General features: G+C 36.2%; 1 protein-coding gene across 4 annotated transcripts; it reads left to right on the top strand.

The window, feature by feature from the left end:
- The first annotated feature begins 240 nt into the window (after nucleotides 1-240).
- LOC114282477 (exportin-4 protein) lies at nucleotides 241-23920 on the top strand. Of its 4 annotated transcripts, none has more exons than XM_082871585.1 (34): nucleotides 402-468; nucleotides 584-685; nucleotides 1605-1692; nucleotides 1798-2362; nucleotides 2849-2957; nucleotides 3374-3472; nucleotides 3774-3816; nucleotides 4026-4097; nucleotides 4216-4311; nucleotides 4662-4901; nucleotides 5273-5456; nucleotides 9919-10030; nucleotides 10152-10238; nucleotides 10382-10520; nucleotides 10808-10904; nucleotides 11003-11065; nucleotides 11171-11280; nucleotides 12373-12477; nucleotides 14413-14486; nucleotides 14924-14999; nucleotides 15475-15717; nucleotides 17753-17824; nucleotides 18097-18168; nucleotides 18244-18308; nucleotides 18393-18495; nucleotides 18598-18729; nucleotides 20236-20379; nucleotides 20854-20961; nucleotides 21061-21111; nucleotides 21335-21412; nucleotides 21493-21606; nucleotides 22081-22277; nucleotides 22457-22526; nucleotides 23242-23920. In XM_082871585.1, exons 6-34 carry the CDS (start codon nucleotides 3393-3395, stop codon nucleotides 23428-23430), a joined length of 3216 nt encoding a protein of 1071 aa, XP_082727711.1. In that variant the 5' UTR covers nucleotides 402-468; nucleotides 584-685; nucleotides 1605-1692; nucleotides 1798-2362; nucleotides 2849-2957; nucleotides 3374-3392; the 3' UTR covers nucleotides 23431-23920. The 4 variants fall into 4 exon arrangements, with proteins under 4 accessions (XP_082727707.1, XP_082727717.1, XP_082727711.1 ...); XM_082871590.1 differs by having other exon boundaries at nucleotides 420-468; nucleotides 2292-2362; XM_082871581.1 differs by lacking the exon at nucleotides 1798-2362 and having other exon boundaries at nucleotides 241-468.
- The last annotated feature ends 668 nt before the right edge of the window (nucleotides 23921-24588 follow it).

Raw genomic sequence — 24588 nt, forward strand, 5'->3', positions numbered from 1 at the left:
TAATTTTATGTATGATGATCATTACGGTGAGGGATGAACTGTTATGAAATTTTAAATCTCAGGGACAATCTGTAATGAAACTTTAAACCTTAGGAAGGGAAATATAATTTTTAAAAGGTGAGAGAGAAAATTGTAATAAACATAAATTTCAGGAGGTGTCAATGTAATTTATCATTTTTTTAAAAATAAGATATGAATTATCATAACATTTATAAATAATTTTTTTACATTTACATAATTAACTCAATAAATTTTTTTTTAACATACACTGCATATGACTGGAAAGGGCAAAAATTATTTTTCCCAACAAATGCATTTGATTACACCCCTTTTGCCGTTTCTCTGTGATTCACTTCCGACCTGTGATGTGAGTCATCTTCTTTTCGCTCCTCTCTCTCTCTCTCTCTCTCTCGCTCTCTACACAACTACAAGTGATTCATACACTTCTCTATCCAACCCAAAACAGAGGTATGTTCTTGTAATTCTCTCCTCCTTATCAACCTACAAATTTTATCACTCTACTCACTCCTCTCTCTCTCTCTCTCTCTCTATATATATATATATATATATATGTATTATGTAGTGAGTGAAGATGCATCAAGGGTATATGAACAGTGGAACCCTCGATTTGGCTCAGCTTCAATCCATCATGCATACCATCGAAATCGCTTGCGGTTCCATTCAGGTTTCGTTTTGGTTTTTTGCTTTCCCTTTTCCTATGTTTGTGTGTGAAAAAATTGGAGGAAGTTGATTTTGTGATTTTGTACTTATATGTTGTGTATATAGAGCTTAGAATGCACTGTTTGGTTGCTGGGAATCTAGGGAAAAATAGGAGGAAAAATTGGGCATAGTAAATCACATGAATTCTATAGTCGGCTAATTCAGTGTAGTGAAGGGGGATTAATGTGATGTGACCAGGGGTTTACAGGCAGTGATTGTGATCTGATGGATTTTTTATGAAGGGGCATGTAGATAGTTATTCATTGAGGGGCACCTTTTAACTTGCTAAGGGGCTCTTTGGAGTTCGGATTACTTGGATTCGGATTTGATGGGTTTTCAGTTGATATATCATAACAATGAGCGGGCTGTTCGTTGATTGTGGGATTTTATTCTATTTTATTTTCTCTTCCTTTTGGGTTCTTGTAAAAATTTAGCATATCTCGTATCTTACTCCTTGAGTAGGTAATGGTTAGTAGTTAAATTTTCTAAATCAAATTTCTTTACTTCTACAACTTATATACAACTGGCTACCAATTTTGGTATGACACCAAGAACAGAGTCAGATTATGTATAAAAGTTCTATGTCCATCTGCAGAATGAGATACAATTTCATTAACTGGATCTGTATTATTATCAATATTATTGTTTCAAACTTGTTGCTTTAGAATGCACCTTTTTTTTTACAAGGTTTGAAGTTGTTTAACCTTCATGTTGATGCCATTTTCACCATTTTATGGTCATGCATGTATGTATACATTTATTTACTTTGTATATGCACTTGTGCACGTGCACACACAAACATTTTTGTACATGTTTCTACACATGAAGCTATGGACATGCAAGTGTGCAGATGTAGTCAAATATATTGGTTACTCTTTAAGCAGATGCATGTCAACCCGGCAGCAGCTGAGGCAACTATTTTATCACTATGTCAGTCTCCTCGGCCATACCAAGCATGTCAATTCATTCTTGGTAAGTTGGTACAACTATTTAAGATTACACGACTTAACATGTTTTCTTAGTGTAGTTGGAATTGGAAGTTGATCACTTGATTCTTTAGCTCCATGACATTCTCAGGGTGCCGTTTGCAAAGGACTGCAAACCCAATGAGCTAAGTTTAAATTAATTGGGTTTGAACTATAATTGTTGGTAGATATCATTTGGTGGATTGGGGGCAGATATCATTTTATACATCAATCGATCAATATTCTTGGTTAGGAGTTGGTGTTTGGAGTTCGCTTTGAGTTTTTAGTTCCGCTTTATGTTTGAGCGGTTTGTATTGTTTGCATCATCTTGATGCTTTTTCAATAAAATTTATCTTATTTATCAAAAAAAAAAAAAAAAACTACAAATCAGCCCAAAACTATTTTCAAAATATATAACCAAACAAGTTTTTTAATTCTCCAAACTCTTTTAAAAATTATCTTTCAAAACTAAACCAAACGGAGTCAAATATTTCTCATACCTCCGTTTGGTAACATTTATGTTTACCAAAATTTTGAAAACTGTGAATAAAAACTTATTTGGTTTTTACCACATTGGCATTAAGCTCATTGGCTTTTTTGTTGCAGTACATGGAGGAGGTTCTATGGTGTGTGCTCTTTACCCATAATGTTGGAGTTTCTCAGTTAACAAACATATGGTGCTTATTTTTTTAATAAACATGTCATTATATATATACATTTAAACTCTTCATTGTAAAGCACTAGCTTGTGTGGATGATTATTTGCTTTGTATATGTTTGGAAATTTCTCGGGTCTAACTTGAATCATAGTTGGTGTGTGCATCCAAGCATGCATGTATTCTTTTCTTTGCATGTCCAGAGTATTTGTGAGTTTAAATGTGTAATAATTATGAACCTTCCTGAAGATCAGAGCCAGATAATTTCTCATCTGTTAACATAGATTTGTGTCACAGAACTTAAAATTTGTACGATTATTATATTTCCCTTATTCCATTAGTTATATTCTGTAAGATTCTGTAGTAATTCTCCAACTAGTTAATTTCAATCTTCAGAAAAAAATCTTAAACACCGTCCTATGGATAGTTTTTAAGTGCATGATAGTCATATCTAGAACTCAGATGATGACTGTAATAGCTCATACTAATAGTGCTTCATTTTATTCAGAGAATTCTCAGGTGGCAAATGCAAGGTTTCAGGCTGCAGCAGCAATTCGAGATGCAGCTATCAGAGAATGGGTGTTTCTTACGGCTGATGAGAAGAAAAGCTTAATTAGGTAATTTATAAGTTGGATGTCTCCATAAAAGCCATTCATAGTACCATATTATTGATACTAATGCATGGGTGGTGCATATCCTTTTTATGAGTTTTTGTGGAAAACATCATGCTAGATTACTTCTCAAATTCTTTTCTTTAGTTTTTAGTTATTTATTTAAAAAATTTCTTTTCCTTTTTTTGTTTTTTGGGGTAGGTTATTATTAAAGATTTTGCTACATTTATTTTTCCCAAGGATTCATAGGTTCCCCTTACTTGATACCCCCTGGTACCACTAGGCTGCTAGCATGTGGTACCTCCCAAAATTGTTACACAGAAATTCCTCACTGTTTTTATATTTTTATATTTTTTAAATTTTAAATACTTATTTCAGTACATATATATTGCTTAAACTTATAATCGCTACATTTGTTGCAGTTTTTGTTTGTGCTTTGTTATGCAACATGCTAATTCACCTGAGGGCTATGTACAAGCAAAAGTTTCTTCAGTAGCTGCTCAGTTGATGAAAAGGGGCTGGTACGTTGCCCATAAGTTTAATTCTAACCTCCTAACATGGCATGAAAAATATACTATGTTGTTGTAACTGTAGCTTACGTGGGATGCCGCTACCATATGTTATCTTGATTGGCATGAATTAGGTCCTGAAAAGATTGTTGCCATATTACGCAGACACATTTTTTTTAAAACAAAAAATTAACCTTGGCATGAGTTATGTCCTGAATAGATTGACACTTCAATTCATTGTTACATGAACTTCTTGTTAGCTACTAAAGAGAATTTAAAATCCCTTATTTTGGCATGTATGCTATGTTTGTAGGCTAGACTTTACAGCTGCTGAAAAGGAGGTTTTCTTGTATCAGGTATCTGTTTTATCCTTTAAAATATACTTGAGTTATGTCTGTATTAGTTTTATCCCCTAAAATTCTTGTGATGTCTCAAGAGCTTCTTATGTTAATGAAATTTGGGGACCTTTATGTTGATTTTTGTAATATATATGTATATATATTCTGAGATTCATATAATCTTATATCAAGCATCTCTTGAGATGTCTAATAGTTCTACATTGCAGGTAAAACAGGCTGTTACCGGAAGCCACAGTCTGGATGTGCAGTACCGTGGTATTAATTTCCTGGAATCTTTGGTATGTACCATCTACCCACAGAACAATTGTTGCTTTCATTTGATTACGAGTTCTTGCAAGCTTTTGCTTTAGTTTTGACATTGTAACTACCACTTTTTGACTAACAATTCTTTTTCAGGTATCCGAATTCTCACCCTCTACTTCAACTGCTATGGGCCTTCCTAGGGAGTTTCATGAGCAGTGCCGGGCTTCACTAGAGCAGGACCATTTGAAGGTCTTCCAATATCCTTGTATATTTTATTTATTTATTTATGTTAGTATCTTCTAATTGCATTTAAATTTTCCTTATGTTATTTATTGTAGTATGCTGATTGTTCAGTCTGCCTTTTCTTTTCTAAATTGTTTTTTTCCTTATAAAAAAAGAACATGACCCAGTGATAAACAATGTTGATTGAGGTTGCTGGATATAGACCCAAACTTTATATTATCTATACAAAGTTGCTCTAAGGCTTGAACCTATGTTTTCATACTTGCTAGGCCCACCAATGTGCCTACTTTTTTTTTTTCCCTTCTCTCATTTTCTGTTTTATCTGTATCATTATTTTTATCTCTTTTATGTCACAGACTTTCTACCGTTGGGCTCAAGATGCAGCTCTGAGTGTCACCAACAAAATAATTGAATCTGATTCTGCTGTACCTGAGGTCAATGTATGTTCGGCAGGCATGCGACTTATGCTTCAAATCCTGAATTGGGACTTCTGGTACAGCAAAAATGCAGTTCAGGGTGCAAAGAATGGTATAAATGTTTTTTCAGCAGAAGTTAGATATGAGGGTGCGAAGAGGTCTGATTGTATCATAGTGCAGGTAACACACGTGTTCTCCTCCACAATCTGTAATATGGGTCTTGAGTGGCTTCTAATCGAAAGAACATATGATAAGTAATAAAAGTCACTAGTCAGCAGTACACCATTCTCCCATATTCAAATTTCCTGACATTAGACTATTACAAAAGAAAAGACCACACCACGTAAAGGAAACTAGAGGATTCCAGTGTGATAATAACCTTGTTTACGGCAGTCCCTTCACGATGGCATTTAAATATGATCCCTACAAAAGTTCTGCTGTGAACAATGTCTGAATATCTATTAGATGTCACTAGTTTAAATTATCATATCTGATTTATTGGCCTTTGTAAATTTACCTTCTCTGACTATCTCTGTTGATGCTGCTTGTAGCCTGGTCCTTCTTGGCGTGATGTTTTAATAACCAGTGGTCACGTTGGGTGGGTTTTGAGCTTGTATGGTGCACTTAGACAAAAGTTTGCATGTGAAGGTTACTGGCTTGATTGTCCTATTGCAGTCTCTGCTCGGAAACTCATTGTACAGTTCTGCTCCTTGACGGGAGCTGTATTTCCATCTGGTATGGATAATTTTCTTCGACAGTTTAACCTTTCTCCTCCATAGTTAGTTTTGCAGCTTTTGTTTATATTTTCCCACTTCCCTTATTTTGTTAGAATTGAATCCATGCATTATACGTATAGTTAAAAATTCAATGTATAAAGAGAAATAGAGAATTGTATTATTGATTGTTGTATGTTGTTGTTTTTATTACAAATGGTGAGTGGCTCATTATATAGGAGAGGGTGAGTGTAGTAGGTGAGGAGTAGTTAAAAATTCAATGTATAAAGAGAAATAGAGAATTGTATTATTGATTGTTGTATGTTGTTGTTTTTATTACAAATGGTGAGTGGCTCATTATATAGGAGAGGGTGAGTGTAGTAGGTGAGGAGTAGGTGGTGGTAGGTGATGGTAAATTGGTGGTAGGTGATGGTAAATTTTAACAGCCCCCCGCAAACTCAAGGAGGATAGAAACTAACCAACTTGAGTTTGGAGAGAGTAACAAAACAAGAAAATACATAAAAATAAAAGAGGATAGGAGACACTGTATGGTCGTGTCAGACCATTGGTGAAGACACTGGATGGTGGTGTCATAACGTTGTAGAGGACACTGTATGGTGGTGTCATAACGTTGTAGAGGACACTGTATGGTGATGTCATAACGGTGTAGAGGACACTGGATGGCGGTGTCAGACCGATGTAGAAGACAGTTTATGGGGTCATGTCGGACCGTTATAGCAGACAATGTTGTGACAGTTGTTGTGACAGTTTACGGAGTCTTGCTGGACCCTTGTAGAAACTAACCGGAATCAATGTCGGCACAGTTTACAAAGTCTTGTCGGACCCATGAAGGAGCTAACCGGAATCAATGTCGGGACAGTTTACAGAGTCTTGTCGGACCCCTAAAAAGTCGCACCCTCAAAAGGTGTGCCCAATCGGTCAAAAAAAAGGCGTGCCATCAAAAGGCGTGCCCAATTCATCAAAAGGCGTGCCATCAAAAGGCGTGCCATCAAAAGGTGTGTCCAGGTTGGCGTCGAGCGCCGAGCGGCGCATGATGCGCGTGGCTGCCTTGGCTATTTAACCAAGGTTGATGCTGAGGCTGAGGCAGACAAAAAACTTCTGAAAAATCCTCTGAAAAAACTCTTCCTTTGCTGAGAGAGACTCTGTAATACTCTGTAACCAACCCGTCTCTGAAACACTCAGCAACATGGCCTCTTCTTCCCGTCCAGCTACCCAGAACATGGCCTCCTCTTCCCGTGGTCTGCTCACGCTCTTTCCAGAACTGAACGAGTCCACAAGAGAAATAACTGGTGCGGTGGCCAGTGAACCTCAACCAAACACCTCTGGTTTTGCTCCGTTGAACTTTCCGATGCGGTCGGTGGAGCAAAAAATGGCGGTGCAAACTGATATTGAGGCCAATCAGTATACTCTGAAGTCATGTGTGGAAACCATGACTGCGGTCACAAACTTGTCGCACCGGCTGCAGAGCAGGACAAATGAGGTGCAACAGTTAAACTCCCAGCTGGCTCTGCTCCAACGCATGTATAAGGATGCGCGAGCAGAGATAAGTGTGCTAAAGACAGAAAACAAGGAGCTGAAGCGGAAGGCCACCGTGATGTTCCGATTTGGAGGGCCGCCATATGCTGCAGTGGAGGAGTATGGGGGAGTGAACGTGCTCGGTGGCGTAGGAAACACGGAGGCAACACCGTCAAAGGCCGGCCAGGACGGAGGCAAGAAGAAGAGACCGGCGGCAGAGTAGAGGAGAAAAATTCCGCCTGTGGATGAGGTTGTTGTGTGTGGGTTGTTTTTTTTTTTTTTTTTTGTGGTGTAAAATGGTGATCGGGGTGAGCCCCGACATGAATAAAATGAGTTTGGTGTGCAGTTCGTCTGTTTTTTTTTTTTTTTTTTTTTGCAAAGAAATAATAATGAAAAAAAAAAAAGTTTCGTGGCCCACGGTTTTGTGAAAACCTGCAATGGGTGTGGTATTGGTTTTTTTTTTTTTTTTTTCCGAATAAAAAAAAAAAAAAAAGATTAATGGCAAAAACATGTGCCTCGGGGGAGTGGAAAGTGAAAAAATGAGAGAGAGAAAGTGGGCTACATGATGAGGATAGTGGATGGTAATATATTATAATAAAAAATATATATATATATATTAAAGAAAAGTGTGGGTGAACCAGCACATGGTTATGGTTCATTATTTTAATATATATATATATTAAAATAAAAGAATTCAAAGGCTCCAAAACCAACTCATTCAGGCTCCTCCTCATCTCTGTGAGTGTTGCCTGAACCTTACCCGGGTTTCTGGCACTAACAACAACACGAACAATAGTGTGAGGACATTGGAGAGGATTCGTAGTAGTCCTTTTCTTCATGGTTAGAAATCTATTGTCTAGAAGAATAAGAGAATTTTTGTTCTCTATCCAGATCTGCTGTCTTCTCCGACCATCGTGGACAGTGGCAGCGTCCCCTAGGTGCTCTGGCATGCCTCATAGCTAAAGAGAGAGAAAGAACAAGAGAGAAAGTTTGTTCCTGATGTCAATCATCATGTTCGATCAAAGGTGGTCACAGATCTGAGATCGGCTGTGGCCACAAATGATAGAGAATCACATACGTCAACTAGGTGTCAAACCTTAGTTGAAAAAGAGGATCTACTCCATCTGATGGTGGAGGATGAAGGCAACACAGATCTGAAATCGAAGGCTACGCGACAACAGAATGATTGCTGCAGGAGGCGACAGAGAAGAGAAGGGGAGAGAGACAAGGTGTTTGTTGACTTTGCCGACGAGGACCATGGAGACGATTTCCATGGTGGAAGCGTCGGTGACTCGGAGGCCGTTGAGGAAGTTGGGTTGGATGCCGAGTCGACTCAGCCATTGGTTGATCTCGGGGCCACCGCCGTGGACGAAGACGATGCGGATGCCGGCGCAGGAGAGGAGGACGATTGTTCACCAAGAGAGGGAAGCCCGGGATTGGGCCCCAAGTACTGCAGTCTTGATTTTACAGAACTAGCAAATCAAGCTTTCTCTCTGTGCGGAAGCTTGAGAGGGTCAAGACATAACCCATCAACCACATCAATTCTTCCATTAATCCGGAATTGTTCCCATGAATTAGTAAAATACCAACATATTTCAGCAAATGGGCAATGCTTGAGATCATCAATCTTGTGAGTTCGGCTATGTGCAGAGGATTGAAACCAGACGCAAGGAAGGCCGGTGTCGTGACGGAGCTTCGGCAAAGGGACATCGACGTGCAAGCGGCGGTGGTCTCCGGCGACTGAACAGTAGTGCACTCAGCAGATTGAAGAAAGGAAATTTCAAGGTATGTGTAGAAAATTCGAGCGGACTAGGTTGAGGTCCGGCGGGCGACTAAGGTGAGGTTGCCGCCCGCCGGGGAAGCGAAAAATACTAGGTTCTAAACCTGCTCTGATACCAAGTTAAAAATTCAATGTATAAAGAGAAATAGAGAATTGTATTATTGATTGTTGTATGTTGTTGTTTTTATTACAAATGGTGAGTGGCTCATTATATAGGAGAGGGTGAGTGTAGTAGGTGAGGAGTAGGTGAGGGGTAGGTGGTGGTAGGTGATGGTAAATTGGTGGTAGGTGATGGTAAATTTTAACACGTATACTTCTTGCTCTTATATGATGTCATATCATCGTAATGGAATAGGTAAGATGACTTGATTAGATTTAGGGTAGGTTTGTCTATGTTATATTCCTTGAAATTGAAATCTTAAGGTTGATTTCAAAATAATCTTGATTATTACAGATGTATAACAGTGGTTCTTGGTAAATGTGTTACTTGCTTGTTTAGCCTCTCAGCATGGCAGTGGGTCATTTTAAAGTCTTTCTATTCTTCAATTGTTGGAGGGCCATGAACACAAGAAGACGGAACTATTCAATCCACCCCCACGAAATGAATCAGCTTACACCACAAAATGTGTGTTAACACAATTCATTAATTCCTCTCCCCTAGAAGTCATTTTAAAACAAAAAAATCTTGTTCTGCTGATTTATGGTGGTGGTGGCACCATCTAATATCTGATTTGAAATTGACTAGTTAAAGTGAAAAATTCAACTACCAAACTGAACAAATGAATAACTATGTTCTAAGAGTTGTAGTTGATACTAGTTAGCACACTATGACCCCTGTTAGAATGAGCAACATTGTTGAGGAGAATGTCGATCCATTGTAAAATTGGATACAGGAAATTAGCGTCTATGTCATTATATCTAAATTTCTGGTTCCCCTTGTGTCTTGTCCATTTTTCTCACTGCGAGACCTGCTCTATTGTTTGTGTTTCATTCCCAAGAGAGGGAATTTTTAAAGGAATTTTTGTATTTTGATTAAATTTTCAGTTCAGTATTGTACTGCTTATAAGTTCCAGTAAATGAAGTTTCTGTACGACTGTTATCTCTTAATTAGGTAAAGGTCCTTGATATTGCATCTATCTTCTCTAGTTAATGATTTGTTCAAATCCAGATGAAGGGCAAATGCAAGAACAGCACCTTCTGCAATTGCTAGCTGGAATTTTACAATGGATCAATCCTGCTGATGTTGTTTCAAAAGCGATTGAGTGTGGAAAAAGTGAAAGGTAATATTCTTGCAGTCACTCCAATACCCCTATCACAACCCCCCTTCCTGCATAGCCCTTTTCTCTCCTTTGTGCTTTTATGCATTTTTCTATGCCTTACCTGTTATATGGATTTGTTCAGTGAGATGCTTGATGGTTGTCGTGCACTCTTAGCCATAGCAAGTATAGTAACACCCCTTGTGTTTGACCGACTCCTGAAATCCATAAGGTCAGTTACATAATATTCTACTGTATCTCTTCATTATTCTCTGAGAATATTTTTGTTAAATGAAGGTGAAACTTATATTTGGTATCTATGCCATTTTTTGTGCATGTGGCTTTTAAAGGTTGACTTTTTGCCTTGATGTTCAGCCCATTTGGCACTATTAGCCTGTTGTCTGCCTTGATGTGTGAAGTTGTTAAAGTCCTTATGACTAATTACACTGAAGAGGAGACGTGGAGTTGGGTGGCACGTGATATCTTATTAGATACTTGGACTGCACTTCTTGTGGTATGCATTTCTGCCAAGTGGTTATGTGCTAGATATTTTCCCACATGTATGCAATTTGGGAGTTCACGCATTTGTTCATTTGGTCTTTATGCTTGTAGAAGTGATGAATGTTGGCATATTGTTGTTTCTGATCTTCATCATTCAGTATGGATTAACATCATTACTATTGTGGATAAATTTTTTGGTGTACAAAATATAACATAATGTCATAGTATGAAGTGTGCGGGTCTTTGATGCTTATTCCGTCTCAGCTACTGAACTAAAGAATTTTTGCAATGCATTTGCAGCCAACGGATAATACTGGACAGAGTGAACTACTTCCACTAGAAGGAATTAATGCTGCAGCCAATCTATTTGCCTTGATAGTAGAATCTGAATTAAAAGGTAATTCTGACATTCATCACATTATGCTGCTTTTCTGTTGTTTGGTTCCAGTACTATTTTGCTCATTAGTTGACTAATAACATCATTTAATTTTATAGCGGCTTCAGCATCAGCCTCCACTGATGAGAGTGAATCTGAGTACCTGCAGGCTTCTATAGTTGGTATGCAACTAAGCTGTCTAAATGGTGTATTAAGTTTTCATTGGCATTGTCTTTACAATTAATGTTGTTGTTTCAACTATTGATTCATTTTTGTTCTCTTTGCAGCCATGGATGAAAGGTTAAGCTCTTATGCTCTTATTGCGAGAGCAGCTATTGATGTTACAATTCCTTTACTCACGAGATTATTTTCTGAGCATTTTGCAAGGCTTCATCAGGTGCTTTTTTGTTTCAGTTTCCAAATTAGTGTTTTTATTTTATTTTATTCAAGTAAATCTAGTTCTGATTGTTGGTTGATGGTAATGAGTTATATTGTTGCTGTGATTTAAATTTGAAACTGAAGACTGTTTGGTTCGTGGATGGGATAAGGCCGGATATCTTATCTCAAGATGAGTTGTCCAGGGAGAAGTTTCCTTTTATCCCGCATATGCTGGATAAAAGGGGCAAGGCCCCAGGGATAAAATATCCTGAGTAATAAAATGTGAACCAATTATGGGATGACTTTATCATAGGATGAAATATTCCTATCATGCCTTATTATCCTTGAAGGTGTGAATGAAACTTGGTCTTAGGGGATTAATATTTTCTCCTCCTTCTGATATACTGTGGGCTTGTTTGATACATGGATTATCCTATGGAAATTGTTTTCTATTGCGGGTATGGATTGGGTGGCTCTGTCTTCTTGTGTTTAGATGATTCAGATTGATAGGCTTTGGTTCTACCACAAAGGTGAGGCCTTTATGGCACTGTGCTGTTTTTCCCTTCTTTGGGTATATGGTTGGATAGAAATGCGAGGATATTAAAGTTTGATAGTGTCATTTTTGGTCTCATTGCCTTACCCTTTATAGGAGATTCCTTTGTTCCTGATTTGTAGAGATTGGAGAGCAATATATGAATGGTAATCTCTTTTCTTTTTTCTTTTATGGTGGATCTCCGGTCCTCCCTTTATTGTATCATTTTTTCTTCTTTAATAATTTTCCTTTTCATGCCAATAATAATAATAATAAATACTATCTATGGAAATACAAATCACATAACGAAAGAATACTCTGAAAGAACTTTTTATCAATTTTAGGGGATCTATTGTGATGTGTTGAAGTGATTTATGCACGAGTTTCATGCCTTACTGTTTGTACAGTGATGCACATGATTTGTTGTCTTTAGGTTTCCTTAATAATTAACATTCAGAGTATCACTTTATGGTGATATCTGCGACATGTAAGTTTTGTAAATTTCTTGTTTAATTTTTTATGGTTAGTAAGTGAGGTGCTGATGTTTGATGCTGCTTTCATATTTCACATTGTTTGTAGGGCCGAGGCACATATGATCCCACTGAAACTCTGGAAGAGCTTTACTCACTGTTGCTGATAACTGGGCACATTCTTGCAGATGAAGGAGAGGGAGAGATGCCCTTGGTAATTGATTTATTTTTGTCTTCTTACTGATTTTTGTTGTTGCAATTAATCCGAAAATAGTTATATCCTGATTTACTTTTCCTTCGTAGAAGGTGATGTTTAATTATACTTATCAATAATTCCTGTGCCTGTACTTATTTTAGTTTAATGTTCATCTTAAGATTTTTACTATTTAATATGTGTATCATCCTGGTTTGGCAAATGCAAAAATTTTAGATTCTACAGCTTATGAGGAACATAACATATGCTTCTATGTGCCAAACCGTATTGGCTATATCATTCATATATTGCTGGGTAGCTACTAACTTGCCACTGACATCTAATTGGTGTAATTTCACGTTTCAAGTTTAACTTTTAGTTGTTTGTAAAACTTTCAATGTTTATGTGGTGCAATCTGCATTTGCACATGCTAGATCTATTGTACTTGGAACATGGATCGTTCCGGTATGTGAAACGAGAATGAGAACATAGTATGTCACTTGCTCTAAAATATGGTACAATAAGTGTAGATTTCTATGGATTACACTAATAATTGAGTAAGGCTAGGGATCATGAAAAAAGTATCATGAAATGCTTCATAAAGATTTTCTATCCTTTGATTAGTGTGTGGTGTTTAATTGTATGTGTAATCCAAGGGTAGGAAATCGTCATGAAGCATTTCATGATACTTTTTTCATGATTTCTAACATTACTCATAATAATTTAAGGTACATACTTATAGAATAATTTTATTTTAACAATTAGGCATCCAATAAAATCTAGTTTTTCCCCCCAAATTAATCATGTTGCAACACATTTCTGTATCAGCATTATGACCCATTTTTTTTGACGTTTTGTCCTACCAAAATTTCATTCATTTAGATTTTAGTTTATTATATTTGATCTTTTTTCCTCCTAAGGAAACATATTGGAAACAACTTTTGGGATTGCTTCGGAATCGGAACGCTAAAATTGCCATTTTGGAGCGAGAGTGTAACCATTCTATTTATATTATAAACTTTGACTTTGTCTATGAAAGGTGCTTGTTGAGTAAGGCCGGCTTTCGAGCCCAAGCCCCTGTTTCAAAATGTGCATTCCAAAACGTAAGTCGCTAGAGTATTAGGATTTTCTGGTCACACTGTGCTAGACAGTTGCCTACTAATCATTAATCAATAGGCATTATCTAGACACATTTATTAGATATTTTGGTTATTGAATAGCATGTTTTCGCCACTCCCTGTTCATTTATAGGTTTCAATTTGTTAGATCACCAATTATCTCAAAGGCTTAAGCTATTAAGAAATGGGCCCAACAATGCATATCAAGCTCTCCAACACCCTTCCTCGCATACAACCCCATCTTGCAGATGAAGATGCAAACATTCAAATATGTAGAGAAACAAAATGAAAACAGGGAACAGATGAAGAGCACTTTGGCTGAAGTTTTTGGGGCTGCTCATAGAATTTTTTTTTTTTTTTTTTTGAATTCTGTGCCCAAACTGCAAGTTACAGCTTTTGCTCATAAGAAAAAGGAATATTATTTGGAAGTTGAGAGGGGGGGGAGCTTTTAGATTCTGCTTATAGATTATGGATTTCAGCTTAAATAAGATTCAACAAACACACATGAAAGTGAAGAGGCTGCCCAAGATCTCTCCTAACGTGATTTTTAATAGCAAGTTACATCACCAATTATCTCAAAGATTAAGCTATTAGGAAAGGAGCCCCGACAATGCATATTAAGCTCTCCAACAAACAGCACATCTTTTGTTAATTTTTTTATTTTTATTTATTTATTTTTTTTCTGTGGTAAATCGCACCTTTTTCTGTTGTCATCAATTTTGTAGTTTATGTGTCAGTTTAAAGCGTAATCTGGTGGTGAATTGTGCAAGTGGTCTAATGTATGCAAATCCTTTTTCTGTTCTTGTGTGGGAAAAATTCTCATTGTTATAACATTCAGGTCCCAAAGGCTATCCAAACACATTTTATGGAGTCTGTGGACATAGACAAACATCCTGTCATTATACTTTCAGGGTAAAGTTTCTACTCTACTTTATTTATTTATTTTTATTCTATTTTTTGCAGAAAGAGTCTTTATCTGTTATTTGGAGTAGGTGGTCAATCTGAAATTTGTCTCATTTTTATTGAAGACAACGAGCAAAAATCCAACCTTTTAGTTTTCTGAAGCCATATGATATCTGATTTGTAGGATTATACTTTTGTTGCTTTTTATTATTGGGTATTTCCAACCAGTTTCAAGGGTCTTGGGTTTTTCCATTGCAACACAACAACTCTGATAAACTGCATTTTCTGGAAAACCAGTTTGTGTTGTTAGTCACTCAATTCATGCATTGAGTTTATTGTTTGTTTTGTATTTCTTGTGGTCTCTCTACTCAGGACTTGCAATATACAATTTTTTTTTTTTTTTGTTGCCTTGTATTTTCATTTATTTTCTTTCTGGATTGATGCAGCTCAATTATAAGATTCGCTGAGCAGAGTTTAGATCCAGAGATGAGATCCTCATTTTTCAGTCCTCGACTTATGGAGGTGATCTATCAAATTCACTTGCTTGCTGGCTATATCACATTGATCTGAAAGATCCCTCTATTGCTCTTTACTGATTTTGCATGTGACTGTTGGGAATGGGACCTCAATGTAGTGACCCAATTGCATGAGTATGTTTTCTTAGACAAACATTGATCATATGTATAGCTTTTTGCAATATGTTGCCTACCACGGCACGGCGGTGACCAATGTTTAGTACCACCTCTTATTTTAAGTCACTAAAGTCACAATCAAGTTTTGCTTAATCTGGCTTTTGATATCATAGGTTCTTCTATTGCCCACTTGAATGCTTTACAATGTATAGAACATTCATTGATGTATGCAATTCTAATAAATGTTCAGGATAAACATCCACATTTTTTTTTTTTGGAATGTAAGATCTTTCAGCTAAAATGTTCTCAAATGTATTCTAGTCATGTCATCTCAGTCTACTTATTTAAGTTAATGTTCTGCACAGGCAGTTATATGGTTCATTGCAAGATGGTCTCGTACTTATCTAATGGCAACCGAAGAAAATACGGGAAATAGAGACAACTACAGTTCAAATAGTGATCAAGTGCACCATCTTCAATCACATTACTCCAGAAAAGCTTGGATTACCTTTTTTGGAGATGATAATCAGGGTAAACTCATCCTTGACATTATTGTTCGAATCTCCACGATAACACTTGTATCTTACCCTGGGGAGAAGGATTTGCAGGTATATGATATAGATTTTATTCTTCTCTCATTGTTTGATTTGTGTTTTTATGTGGCATTGAAATTTTTTCCTCCTTGCTCGTATTATGAGTTTTATATACATGACTGTTGAGCAGAATAATGTGTGCACTTTCAAAGTTGAGCGTGCTGTTTGCAGTGTGATTTCCATGTATTTCTGAACAACAAAAATGGAAACAAGGCTGAAGAAAATAAGTTGTGAACCTTTGAGGTTCCCTAAATGGTTGTCTGAGTCTTCTCTTTTTTGTCATTTTCATCTATCAGCATCAGGCAATATGCTTATACTGGTGATGTTATTGTTGCTATGATTAAAGCAGTGTTAGCAGTTCCAAATTCGTTATCTTTCTCATTCACTCTACTCTTTCACCACCGAATTGGAGCGGAAATGCTTTTCTCTTATCACAAGTCTCGTGATATGTGATATACGATACATGTACAAGTGAACCAAGGTCTTCCAAAAGTGGAGCAAGATTAGAAATGCTATTCTTGCTCGTTAATATATCGAGTCCCATAAGCATATCTTGAGTTGGTATGGAAATGGTTTGCTTACAAGAACTTGTCAGAATAATTTGTCGTCTTAGAATGAATTGAACTTTTAATCATCAAGACATACACCTTCACTTTTGACATGACAATATCTGTGGTTTGTTTATTTGAAAGAAATAGAATTCCAAACGAAAAGTAGTTTCCAAGAGAATAATTTACAAGTAAAATTTTGGCTTTCCGCTATTTTTTATTTTTATTTTTGATAATGTGGAAACAGCTTAATTTTTGTTTTTTTCTGGAAAATACCTCTCCATTTTTTTTTGTTGTGTTAATGCATTCAAGAATGAAGCCTACCGAGGAGGACTGGAAACAAATAGATTAAACGAGAACAAGCAGTGAGACAGAGAGTAGCGAGATTCATTCATTGAGTATTGAGTAGTCTTATGTGGATGGGTGTTGTTGTAGGCGTGTGAGACCAGAGAGTGAGCTAGAGTGAGTGATTAAGAATAGCACAAATAAATGAAACTAAAAACAAACATAGGGAAAAAGAAATTGCTAGACGTCATTACCAAGAAAGATAAATTGGGATGACCTGATGGTTCCCACAACTGCTTAGTTGTGATGTGAGATGAAGAGGAGAAAATTACAAATTAATTGAAAAAAGATAAGAAAAGTAGAGCTGGAGGACAGAGATTGATCGCGTCTGACGAATAGGGTAGTCAAAAGAGCTATTCGGTAAAAAGACTACTCATTCTGTAAAGTTATATGTAAATCTAGGCTATTAGTCAAAAAGAATGGCCATTTGTTGTAGGCAGGAGAGTTATTAGAGCTCTTTAAATGTAGCAGGAATACTCATTTTCTAAATTTTTGAGACTTCATGTTCTAGTTGTATAATAATAGGGTTGCCCCTTTTTTCTTTTATTTATTATCATAAAATGATTAATAATAAAATCACATGGATTCTTGATCTTGTCTTGAGTTGGTTCAAGGTTCTGAGCCTTCTGGTATGATGACTTGAGGATTTTGTCATTAGGCTTGGGTGGGAAGTGCAGAATCACATTTCCAAAGTGGGAGGGTCACTTAGTATGATGAATCCTGCAATTAAGCTCTTTAAGTAGTGAGCTCTAGTGGTACTAATTGTCAGCAGTTTTTGAGCACGTTGCTACAAGTGGTTCAAAAGCTGGTCAGCTTTCTCTACTGCCACTTTATATCGAGATGTGTCTGACATGCCAGGTTTGGATGATGAGTGCATTTATTTTTTCTTACTACATGGAGTGACATCTTACGACTCCTAGATTACTTGAATCTTAATCATCTGCATTACCTCACCAACTAGCTCGTTCTGGTATTGCTGGCCCTGAGATGATCTTAAGGTTGTGCAAGGAACAGTCTTTCAAAAATTGGGAATGCAGTTTGTCAACAATGTCTTGTTTCATGTTTTAGTATATTCTATATATTTAATTTTTAAATTAATTTCAACTGAAATCTACTAAGATTGGCAAGTGTAATACTATTCTCTTTGTATTTGATAGGAACTTACTTGTTACCAGCTACTTCAAGGACTGGTTCGAAGAAAGAACACTTGTGTACACCTTGTTGCATTGGTGAGTTGTACTCACACTGATGTTTGAATTTTAATGAAACATATTGGGATTCATCTGCATTCTTTTGCTCACACAAAAATATTTGTTTTGGCTGTTATTTTCTTATATTTCACACGTGTGACTGCAAAAACCTTCATATTGATGGATACATGCATCTTTCTTCTAATGGAGTATCTTTAGTGATTTCGTAAGAAAAATCCATATCCACAATCGATTTTCAGATTTATGTAATGAATGTCACTTGAATCAATTTGCTTCCATTTATTCTGCAGGACTCATGGCGTGACCTAGCAAATGCTTTTGCAAATGAAAGAACTTTGTTTTCATTAAATGCTGCTCATCAAGTAAGAATTATAAATACTTGGATCCAATGATCTGCCATTACATTCGCTGTTCAATAACTAGACTATTTCTTGCAGCGTTCACTAGCTCAAACCCTAACTCTTTCAGCTTCTGGCATGGGCAACTCAGAGGCTTCAAATCAGTGAGTCTATTTTTAGGTCTGATGTCTGCAGAAAATATTTATATACTGCCATCAGGTCTGATGCCCAGTTACAAATTGTTACAGGTATGTACGAGACCTCATGGGTTATATGACATCTTATCTAGTGGAGATGTCTGGCAAGAGTGATCTAAAAAATGTTGCCCAACAGCCAGATGTTATGTTGTCGGTAAGGACAGAATTTCGATAATATAAAGCCAATTTTCAATTTCTATGCGCAAGTTACTCTTGAATTGAAGATCAGTTCTAAAACGTGATGGATGTCCTGTAGGTAAGTTGCTTGTTGGAGCGACTACGTGGAGCTGCCAGTGCTTCAGAACCTCGAACACAGAAGGCAATCTATGAGATGGGATTCTCTGTAATGAACCCTATTCTGATTCTTCTGGAAGTGTACAAACATGAGGTAGTAAATGTTTTCAGTATCTGAACATTCTATTTTCATAACAAGCCTATTTTTGGAGCATGATTTTAAATTTCCTTGTACTTCCACTTTTTACTTGTGAGTAATAAAGTTTAATATGCTGCTGGTGTCTAAACTGGTATATATGTCCTGAAGTTATATATCCTTATAACTTCCATTAACATGTATGAATTCATTCATTGGATGAACCATCCAATGTTTACCCCATCTTGTTCCTTGAGTAGGACCAACAGTAATTTTCCTCTTTTGTTTACCTGGGGAGTGGCTGTGGGGGTGGAAATTTTTGATTTAAGCAAAGCTCTCTACCTTTTCTGTTCCCCTCTGGGGCGGAGGCAGAGAGGGTTTTAGTCGAGAGGCTGTGATTGCTTACCAAAGAGGTGGTCAGATAAGTATCCAAAAAGTATTTGATACTAATTCAAAATTAAAGAAAATTACTTTCTATTGGTGGATGCGCTTAAGTATTTGATATGTATCTGCAAGACTGCAAATATCAAAGCAGTATTGGTATTAGATATTTGTGCAATGCGGATACCACTCCCTTGTAGAAGTGTATTCGTTCTTCATATGCCAGCAGGGCAGTTGTATGATTTGAGCATTGTAATGCTCATAATGTCTTCGGCCTTCCCTAGAGGTATATAGGACTTCTTTCATGATTGATGGGCTGGTTGGGTAGGAAAGAACAGTAGGAGAGTGTGGCTCTTGACCCCTTTATGCCACTATGGATCATCTGGGGGGAGCGCAATAGGACTATTTGTGGAGTTGATGAGCCTATGTGTAGTCTAAAGAGTCATTTTTCTTTTGTTGATACTGTAGATTTGTAAGTAGTATATCTTTTTGTGGGGCCATTTGCACTCTTTGGTTAGTTTGTTTGATGTATAAAAGCAGTATGGTCTTGATGCTTTTTAAATACAATAACTTATCAAAATATTTTCTTTGGGGCTGGGCCTTTGGGAGGGGGGGGAGGTGTTGTTGAAGTTTTCTATTGGCTTCTCAAAAAAAACTTTGGATCTTTAATAAAAGAGGGTTTGTATGTAGAGAAAATAAGATTAAATTTTAGATTGAGCTATTGCTCTACCATAGCTTGAATTTTGAAGCATTGCAAACTTGGTTTTGAGGACTCAAATTTGTGGTGCCTTGTGCCCTGCCCTCTCTACCACTGCATATCATGCTCGAGGCTAGGTATTTGCCCCTGATTTGTGTGCAGTCTAGATCTGGAAAATACCAGATGTAGAGTTTTTCCTTATATTATGAAGAAACTTGATCTCTGTGCCTTGCTACCTGTTCCATGTTAGAATCTTCTGTTTTGTTTTATTTTATACTTTTCCCTTGTACTTTTGGTGAACTCAATGATAATTAACTGCAAACTTCTGCCTGTAACATTTTAATATTCTTCAACTTTAATTTGAGTTGCATGGGACCTTAATAAACTATATAATGTCAAAATCGAAAGGATTCATAAATGTATGCTGATCCCAACCTACGGTTTAGTCTGCAGTTGTCTATTTGCTACTTAAATTTGCTGTTGACTGGGTGGACGGACAAATTATCTACCTAGAGGCTCAAGAAACTGCTGTTGTTGTTAACTTTTGTATGCGTTTGCTTCAGCTTTACTCTTCTCACAATATTGGCAAGGTACTCTCTCTTTCTTTCTCTCATGGCCCTTTCCTCTACCAAATTGTGTTTGGTAACTGAGCTAATTTGGTTTGAAACTACCTTAGCTGGTAACTGAGCTAAGTTGGGTTGAAACTACCTTAGCTTCTAACGTCCCGTTTCTTTTTTCTGTCCTTTTCCCAGATTCTCTGGGTATCCTTGTTTCTCTTTACATACTTCTATTAAAACATACTCATCCATTTTAGGACTTATTTAGAACACTACAACTTTATGTTATTTGTGAATCACTTGGGGCTTCTGACATTTTAAAATATTTTGTTATCAATTTCATATGAAATAACGAGATATATATACCTGTATTGTGTCGTATCCATGTCCCATGACCTTATCCATGCTTCTTTGGATACTGGACAATGGACATGAAGTTGTTACTATGTGGTTAGTGTCTTCTTTGTTTTTTCCATTGGCTTACATGGTTTCACTGTGTTTCTCTAGATATCGCTTAGCCTCTCAAGCAGCTTACTGAATGAAGCAAAAACCGAGAAATATAGGGATTTACGTGCTCTTCTGCAACTCCTTTCAAATCTCTGCTCGAAGGATCTGGTATTTTTAAAAATATTTTTCTCAATGAAGAAGGACATTTTTTCCCCTTTCATTGTTAACCTTTATATTACCCCTATTAAAGAACAACAAAATGTGTAGGTTGACTTCTCATCAGATTCCATTGAGACACAGGGCACAAACATTTCTCAGGTATTAACCGTTCTGTATTACTCTATTTAGGCTGTGTTTGGATCTTAGATTTGAGTAGAGATTTATGGAAGGAAAGGAAAAGTGACAAAAATAGAAGCTAATTTTTTTTTTTTTTTTAAACATTTGCCTTCCTATTCCTTTCCCTCCACAAATTTCTACTCAAATCTATGATCCTAACAGTCTTAAAATTTTGTTGAATGCTTACCTACACATGCTTTTGCAGGTGGTATATTTCGGTCTTCACATAGTTACACCTCTCATTTCTTTGGACATGCTAAAGTACCCAAAGCTTTGTCATGATGTAAGATTTATTTCTTCATCATAAAAGTCCACACACAGTATTGTTGTCATGAAATTAAGACCTTTGTTTTTCTATTGCAGTATTTTTCACTGCTATCACATATGCTGGAGGTTTATCCTGAAATGGTTGCACAACTAAATAGTGAAGCCTTTGGTCATGTTCTTGGAACTCTTGATTTTGGACTTCACCATCAGGTAAAAGACTGTCCACTGTCTACTTAACGGGATCTAATATCCATTTCAGACCATGTTGTGGGTACATATGTGAAGATTAGGGTTAGGGAAGAAGGGAGGAGAAGAAGAGATAAAGACAAAAAGAAAAAAAAGATTAGGGTTCAGCAATAAGACCCTTAACCTCAGAATTTATTTATATTAGTGGATACGATATTACAAAAATACCCAACATAATATAAAAAAAATAACGCTCTAACAAAACGAATTTATCCGTCTTTTTTTTTTTTTTTTGGGTCAACAACCATAGCTGTTGTGGCTTTATATGCATTGCTGTAATGAGTGGTGCTTCTTTTATGACAGCAAAATTGTTGTTCATCCTTTTTACCACAAAACCTGCATTTCAAAAATTTATGGCCGAGTTAGTTCCTTTTTTTGTTTGGTTTGCTTTTCTCCTTTTCTATTTTTCTACTTTTTAATCCTCTCTCACTGATACAGGACATGGAAGTTGTTGACATGTGTCTGAGATCATTGAAAGCACTTGCTTCCTACCACTATAAGGAGATAGGTGCTGGTAAAGTTGGGTTAGGCTCACAAGCTACATGTTATAAAGACCCTGATGGAAGATTGCAGGACGGCATTTTAAGCCGATTCCTCCGTTTGCTTCTGCAATTTCTCCTCTTTGAGGATTACAGGTGCAGTGCAGGATTTATTGAATATGAAATGTGTAAAACAAAATAAAAAGTCAATTTGTTCAAGCAATAATGGAGACACTCATTCTAACATCCCTTTCTATAAATTGGTTCTAAAAAGTAAATCTGTTGTTTCTTCATTGAAACCCACATTCTAATGTTCGTTTTGTTTGTGGATTCAGCACTGATCTGATCAGTGCTGCTGCAGATGCTCTTCTTCCGTTGATCCTCTGTGAACAAGAGCTTTACCAGGTATTTTTCCGAAAACTTTTTTTTGTAATTTTGATGAACTCATTTCACTGCATAATTTCTTATCTGAGTTTTGCATATGTACTACTTGATAGCTCAATGTTTTAGGTATTTTATTGATAATTATATAATGTATGTAATAGACTAGTATGTTGCGATATGATTTGCTTCATCATATGGCTACATACTAAGACACCTTTTCCCTTTACAACAACAAAAGCACAACTCAAGGCAATGAATCAAAGTTTATTAGTATTAACAGTTTTCTTTCTTTTCCTCTGTCCTCAGTTTATTATGAAATAAAATCTTTATGGCCTGAGTTTGTTTAGATTGAAAGTGCTGGAAAATTAGGGAAAGAGAAACAATGAAACTTTTGTAAGTTTCTTTAGCAAGTGGTGGAAATTACAATAAATTTAATTTTGTTGTACAGCCCATATTAACATGGTAACTAAGCTTTTTAATTTCTTGCGAAAAACACAAGGAAATATAAGAAAAATTAAATTTGTTCATGCATGGGATTGCCTATAAGTAAAATTTCAAATTTCTCTTAACCATTTCTTGCACAATTTATTATTCTTTTCATTCACTTTCTGCCAATTTTTTTTTTTCCTTCTTTCTAACCAAATGGCTATTTACATTGATGGCACTCTGAAACATATATTTCTTTCCCAATGCCTGTCTTCTGAGTGCTGCTGTGGGGTTGTACTATTTCTTACAGAGGTTAGGCAATGAGGTAATAGAAAGACAGGGAAATCCAACGTTCAGATCAAGGTTGGCAAATGCATTGCAGTCTCTCACAAGTTTGAACAACCTTTCTTCTACACTCGACCGCTTAAATTACCAGAAATTCAGAAAGAATCTACACAATTTCCTTATTGAAGTTCGCGGATTTTTGCGGACAAAGTGACATATGCCATATATTCTGTAAAAAAAAAAAAGGGAAAAAAAATATTACGAGGAAGTTCTCATTTTCTTTTCTGGTTAGTTTTTTCTTATGTAGGTTTGCAGTAGGAAAGCTTTTTGGAATCACAGGAATGCCTGAGTTTTTGCAGGCCATTCATTATGGTTATTGCTTGTGACTGTTACAATGGTTAGATTGATATTTGTGCTGAATGCAATTAGTTGGACAGAATTGGAGGGGTAGTTAAAATTCTAGATTGTTGTTAGATTGATATTTGTGCTGAATGCAATTAGTTGGACAGAATTGGAGGGGTAGTTAAAATTCTAGATTCTTTGACCCATGGACAAAATTAAAGCATTTGGGGGGATATGTATAAGAATGAGATTGTGCCCTAAATGATATAGGGCATATTTGGTGCAATTTGCCACCTTTTTTGTCATGAAATTTTGTTCCAATCTTTTCATTTTTCTATTCTAATGCACTTCCAAATTGCCTTAACATTTTCTTTTTCTTTTTTATTATCATATTATGCCATCAACATAAATATTAGGAACTCATGCTCTCCAATTTTAACTTTACTTAATTGGGTAAATTACACTAACCTAGTTTGAAGAAAATGATATTGTTATTTTTTTTTACATTAAAATTTATATTTTATCTTGTGATTCTTTGTCTTTTCATAATTTGTGTTAATTTTAATCTTTTTAACTTTACTTAAAGATAAGTTTGTATAATTATGTTAAAATTGTAGAACTTATCTTATTCTTTTTAAAATTTGAACGAGGTGAATGTAATTCACTTGCACTCCGTTTGTTTTGGATGAAATGGAAAATATTTTCTAGAAAATGTTTTTTGTATTTGTTATAATGAAAAACGGAAGTCAATGGAAAATATTTTTCATGGTTAATTAAAAATAAGTCTATATAAATATAAAGTGTTTTTAACTTTTAAAAGGCAGAAAATATTTTTTAAATTAAAATCTTACCAATATCGTTACATTACCACTGTCATTTTCATCGTCGCAACCACCACCGCAACACTATCACCAGTCATTGCAATCATTGTTGTTATGATTGTTATTGTCGTTCCATCACCATGCCACTACCTTCACTTTTCACTTTTGTTTCACAACCACCACCATGAAACATAGAAAAAGGATTTTGG

This window comes from Camellia sinensis, chromosome 1 (assembly GCF_055761805.1).
Source record: "Camellia sinensis isolate YWXY chromosome 1, ASM5576180v1, whole genome shotgun sequence".
NCBI lineage: Eukaryota > Viridiplantae > Streptophyta > Magnoliopsida > Ericales > Theaceae > Camellia > Camellia sinensis.